Below are 6,248 nucleotides of genomic sequence, written 5' to 3'. Positions count from 1 at the left end.
TGCAACTTTAGGGATCTTATCTATTCACGAACAGCTTGTAACACTCCAAAGAGAAAGGAAAACTTGAAATCGCATCATATGACCCCTTTAATGATGGATTTGTTTCTTACAAACATGCAGCTTTTGTCTTCTCGAGATGTTAACTGATGGACTGAAGTGGTGTGAATTACTTGTGATGTTTTTATCAGCTGTTTGGACACTTCATTCTGACGGCACCCATTCACATCCATTGGAGAGAAAGTGATGGAATGCTACATTTCTCCAAATCTGATGAAGAATCAAACTCATCTACATTTTGGATGGCTTGAGGGTGAGCACATTTCCAGCAAATTTTCAGTTTTGGGTGAACTGTTCTATCACAAAGCCCGGAAACCAAACGCTGTAGTCCAAACGAGCCATTCGTTGTAGTTCTTGAAAAGGGATTTTTAAAAAACGAAATATCTCCCTTTGGAGTGGACTTTGAGATTTGTAACTTTCTAGATCATTTATGCCCAAACATACACACTACACACTGACTAAAATTAAAAAAGTGAAAAAGCATAATAGGACCCCTTTAAGGATTAGAAATAAATTGGTCATTTCTGACACTGCTTGTGTTTTTCAGAGTAATCTCAGCATGCACGCGGCAACCTCGTACCTCCAGCACCATCAGCAACCTCTACAGCCCCTCCCTCCAGCACATGCCACGCCCCTGTCCTCACAGGTGCCCTCCAGCAACAGTAATTCAGTGGTGCAGGTGTACAGCACGCTGCCCCCTATGGCTGGAGCCGGTATTGCAGAAGTGCCTACACTGGGGCTTCAGTCGTTTCAGTCCATTCAGGTACAGCACTGTTCATTAATTCACACGACCACATGTAATGCTCATATTTTACCAGTATTAAACTCTCAAATACACTTAATATTTAACTACATGGTACATATTTGACAGAGATGGTAAATACTAACATCTAAACACAATGTAATGGACTTTCATGTTACAATAGAAAATTATACTATTATAGTAAGTAATGAATTTGCTTTTTATTTTTATATTTTCAGTATTTTAAGGTTTAATATTGTTTTAGAAGGCAAAGTTATTTTAGTATTATTTATGTACTATAATTGTATTTATGAATATTTTTAATTCGGTTTTTTTTTTCAGTTCCCTGTTTTTCAGTGTAGTAATTTTGTTGTGTGTGTGTGTGTGTGTTTCTTAGTAGGCAATGTTATTTTAGTATTATTTATATACTATTGTAATATTTATTTATAATTTGAATTAGCTTTTATATTTATATTTACAGTTGTCATTTTCATTTTGCTTTAAGTTTTAGTCATTTTATGTGCTTTTGTTATTTTTATTAATTTTAGTTTTTAATATATATTTTTTTATTTAGCTTGAATTTATTTTATTTCAATTTTACTAATTTTAGTACTTCAACTTACACTTTTTATTACAGTTTGTTGCCAATAAAACATTTCTAGTTTTCATTCAAGTATTTTTAATTTGACGCTTGATTTTATTTGAGCTCTGTTTTAATTAATAAAAAACAATTGTAATAGTTTCAGATTTAGTTAACAATAACGTCACTGTTAGTAGTTGTTGCTTTTATTTCTATTAAGCTTTAATTTATTTTTATTTCAGTTTTAGTTTTGGTAATTTAATGCTTGAACATTTATTGCAACATTTGTAATTTTCTTTTAGATTTTTAAGGTTTTTCAATCTAATATTTATATTTTATTTTATTCCAGCTTTATTTCAGTTACCAAAAACTATTTTTTTAAATTATTTTTTTTAGTTATAACACTGGTGGTAATAACACTGGCTGGAAATAAATGCATGCAAGTTTCCCACTAAAGGACTTTTTAAAAGGTGCTATTTATTATAAAGTTAACAATAACGTCACTGTTAGTAGTTGTTGCTTTTATTTCTATTAAGCTTTAATTTATTTTTATTTCAGTTTTAGTTTTGGTAATTTAATGCTTGAACATTTATTGCAACATTTGTAATTTTCTTTTAGATTTTTAAGGTTTTTCGATCTAATATTTATATTTTATTTTATTCCAGCTTTATTTCAGTTACCAAAAACTATTTTTGTAAATTATTTTTTTTAGTTATAACACTGGTGGTAATAACACTGGCTGGAAATAAATGCATGCAAGTTTCCCACTAAAGGACTTTTTAAAAGGTGCTATTTATTATAAATAATATTTAATTATTATTAATTCAAGGCCTTTTCTGATTAAATAAATATGCATGTGTATTCTATAATTACTGATGCAGGTTTGGTTGTTTAATGAACGTTTAATCACCTGATGTGTCCATGTTTGGCAGGTTCCCAGTCAGTGTGTGGAGGGCCAGGTGTTCAGCGCCGCTCCGGTTTACAGCCCAGGAAAACAGACCAACAAAAACAAGACCTGCACCATCAGCACAAACCTCTCCGAGCTGGGCGAATATGATAAGGTTATCATCCCTAAGAGAGCCAGAACCTCCAAGAAAACACAGGATGGTAGTTCACACTGTCTATACATCATCTGCTTAAATATACAATATGTATTTTAATAAACAAGTACTACTTTTCAAAGTTTGGGGTCAGTAAGATTTTTTTTTTTTTTAAGAAATTAGTATTTTTACTCAGCAAGGATGCATTAAATTGGTCAAATGTAGCAGCACAATTGTTTTCAAATGTTGTTTGAGCAGCAAATCAGCATATTAGACTGATTTCTGAAGATCATGTGACACTGAAGACTGGAGTAATGATGCTGAAAATTCAGATTTGATCAGAGAAATAAATTATATTTTAACATATTACAATAGAAAACAGTTTTTACAATAAATTATTTTAAATTATAAAAATATTTCACAGTTTTTACTGTATTTTTTGTCAAATAAATGCAGCCTTGGTGAGCAGAAGAGACTTCTTTCAAAAACATTAAAAAAATATTACTGACTCTAAACTTTTAAACAGTATTGCATATATAGTGACTTAAAATGACAAGAATAGCCAGTGAAGGAAATGTAATCTTTATCCAGTTATGTTTTGCTTAGAAGTTAAAAAACTCTTATTTTATTCCAGCAGGGCAAACAAAAGGAAAAGCCCAGAAGCTCAAGTGTAATTACTGTGAAAAAGTGTTTACCAAGAACTTTGACCTCCAGCAGCATATTAGAAGGTAAAAGAGATGATTTATACACTGAACAAAATTATAAACGCAACACTTTTGTTTTTGCCCCCATTTTTCATGAGCTGAACTCAAAGATCTAAGACTTTTTCTATGTACACAAAAGGCCTATTTCTCTCAAATATTGTTCACAAATCTGTCTAAATCTGTGTTAGTGAGCACTTCTCCTTTGCCGAGATAATCCATCCACCTCACAGGTGTGGCATATCAAGATGCTGATTAGACAGCATGATTATTGCACAGGTGTGCCTTAGGCTGGCCACAATAAAAGGCCACTCTAAAATGTGCAGTTTTACTGTATTGGGGGGTCCGGGGGGTCCGAAAACCGGTCAGTATCTGGTGTGACCACCATTTGCCTCACGCAGTGCAACACATCTCCTTCGCATAGAGTTGATCAGGTTGTTGATTGTGGCCTATGGAATGTTGGTCCACTCCTCTTCAATGGCTGTGCGAAGTTGCTGGATATTGGCAGGAACTGGAACACGCTGTCGTATAACTGTCGTCAAAAACAAAAGTGTTGCGTTTATAATTTTGTTCAGTATATATGAGATTTTTTTGTTCAGGAGTTCTTCAAATTTAAACAATAAATTGTTTTGATGCAAAAAAAAAAAAAGTGAAACAGCATGCACAAACATGTACAAGAACATAAACATGGCATCTAAAACTGTCCAACATTTAAATATACAGTCACACGGGTGAAAAGCCCTTTCAGTGTATCGTGTGCGGCCGTGCCTTCGCTCAGAAGTCCAACGTGAAGAAACACATGCAGACGCACAAGGTCTGGCCCGCTGGAGTTCACAGCACCGCCTCCAGGATGCCTATCACTGTACGCGTGCTTCCTCTTAATAGTGACGAAAACTCACAACAGACGGAGGAAGAAGGACAAGAGCAAGGTGAGACAGCATGAGTTAAAGGAACAGTTCACCCAAAAATAAAATTTGCTGAATATTTACTTACCCTCAGGCCATCCAAGATGAGTTTGTTTCTTCATCAGATTTGGAGAAATGTAGCATTGCATCACTTGCTCAGCAATGGATCCACTGCAGTGAATGGGTGCCATCAGAATGAGAGTCCAAACAGCTGATAAAAACATCACAATAATCCACAAGGTATCCACACCACTCCAGTCCATCAGTTAATATCTTGAAGCTGAAACAAATCCATCATTAAGGCTTTTAACGGTTGCTTCCAGCTGAAATATGAGTCCTCTATTGATAATATTCATATAATAGTGAAATAGTCATCTCGACTAAATCAGGAGAGAAATCTGCACAGATCAAACACTGTTTACAAGCCAGAACAGCTCTAAACAAATGTGGCTGGATTTTGATGTGAGAGACAACAGGAGATGGGCATTTTCACTGGAGGAAGAGTTATTATGGATTACTGACTCATATTTTAGCCAGAATCAACGATTAAAAGTTAAATCGCTTTAATGATGAATTTGTTTCTTACAAACACGCAGCTTTTCTCTTCAGAACTCGTTAACTGATGGACTGGAGTGGTGGGGATTATTGTGGATTATTGTGATGTTTTTATCAGCTGTTTGGACTCTCATTCTGACGGCACCCATTCACTGCAGAGCATCCATTGGTGAGACAGTGACGGAAAGATGAATTTCTCCAAATCTCTTCCCGTGATGAAACAAGCTAATCTATATTTTTTATAGCCTGAAAGTACGATTATTTTCAGCAAATTTAAATTTTTGTGTGAAATATTCCTTTAATCCTGGTGATTTTTCAGTAGATTATATCTAATATACCAACCTAAAGATCATTTGTCTGACCTCATCTCCAGCCATTGAGGAGCAGGACGCTGAGGTCCAGGAGATACAGGGTTCAGCGGAGGGGAAACAGAGCAGCGGGACGAACCAGAACAAGCAGATCATCTTCATCGACAGCTCGTATCAGTGCCAGTTCTGCTCGGTCAAATTCAGCACCTACTTCCAGCTGAAGTCTCACATGACACAGCACAAGAACGAACAGGTACCGCACACAGACACAAACATTTACAGAGTCAAAATTATTTAACTATATAATTAAATAAATAATTATATAAAGCAAAACCTCATAAGATATTAAAATTGTTTTAAGACAATGTCTAGAATTCATTTTTTTCTAACCTCATTATAGCAAAGATGTTTTTATTGTTTTCTGCAGAAATCTAATGAGATTTATGCTTAAAAGATAAAAACAAACAACTATGGATATATTCTCTGAAAACAAGTTATTTTTTTGGCAGTTTTGCTTCTCGGGTAAATTTATCTTGTCCTATTAAATAATATACACTACTGTTTAAAAGTTTGGGTTTAGTAAGATTTATTTATTTTTTTTAAAGAAATTAATATTTTTATTCAGCAAGGACGCATTAAAGTGATCAAAAGTGACAGTAAAGTGACATTTATAATGTTACAAAAGATTTCTATTTCAAATAAATGCTGTTCTTTTGAACTTTCTATTCATCAAAAACTCCTGAAAGATAACATTTAAAAAATGTCAGCATGTTAACTTTTGATTTTAATAATGTATTATTAAATGTTGGAATTAACATCAACTAAGATTATTACATAAGATTATTACATTTAGAAGTATTTGTCATTGTTAGTTCATGTTAACACATAGAACCTTATTGTTTACTGTTTATATTGTTACCAATATTTTTACTGAAAAACGAGACAAGAATGCTTGCTAAAAATATAAAATAGCATCTTTTGTTTCAGATTTACACAACCTTAAACATTAGATAAAAGTGAAGTGTAGTTGGCCATTTAACATCCTCTCTCAGAGCGCAATGGTCATTCGTGACTAACCCTGTGAAGTTGCTGTCAGGTGTACCGCTGTGTGGTGAAGAGCTGCTCTCAGACGTTTCAGAAGCTGGATCAGTTTCTGGAGCACATCCACACACACCAGGAGCAACTGACGTACCGCTGTCACCAGTGCAGTAAAGTCTTCCCGTCGCTCTTCGAGCTCGGCCTTCACCAGTACTCACACAGCTTCTGTCCACAGCAGAACCCGTGCAAAGAGACCAGCTACTACAGGTCACACACAAACACACACACACACACACACACACACAAACACTGACAAATTACT

General features: G+C 34.5%; 1 protein-coding gene across 2 annotated transcripts in view; it reads left to right on the top strand.

Moving 5' to 3' along the window:
* The window catches only part of LOC107752200 (zinc finger protein 341-like), a 23,159-nt gene that overhangs the window by 6,556 nt on the left and 10,355 nt on the right, over nt 1–6,248 (top strand). The window contains exons 5-10 of one of the 2 annotated variants that reach the window (XM_016568099.1): nt 605–820; nt 2,312–2,486; nt 3,057–3,147; nt 3,844–4,049; nt 4,954–5,141; nt 5,985–6,193. In XM_016568099.1, the coding sequence (XP_016423585.1) occupies nt 605–820; nt 2,312–2,486; nt 3,057–3,147; nt 3,844–4,049; nt 4,954–5,141; nt 5,985–6,193 (1,085 nt within the window). Of the gene's footprint in view, nt 1–604; nt 821–2,311; nt 2,487–3,053; nt 3,148–3,843; nt 4,050–4,953; nt 5,142–5,984; nt 6,194–6,248 lie in introns of both variants that reach the window. The other variant, XM_016568098.1, reaches the window with a different exon arrangement.

This window comes from Sinocyclocheilus rhinocerous, unplaced genomic scaffold (genome assembly GCF_001515625.1).
Source record: "Sinocyclocheilus rhinocerous isolate Xijiao unplaced genomic scaffold, SAMN03320098_v1.1 scaffold1462, whole genome shotgun sequence".
In the NCBI taxonomy this organism is placed as follows: domain Eukaryota; kingdom Metazoa; phylum Chordata; class Actinopteri; order Cypriniformes; family Cyprinidae; genus Sinocyclocheilus; species Sinocyclocheilus rhinocerous.
This window is presented reverse-complemented; position numbering and strand designations above follow the sequence as displayed.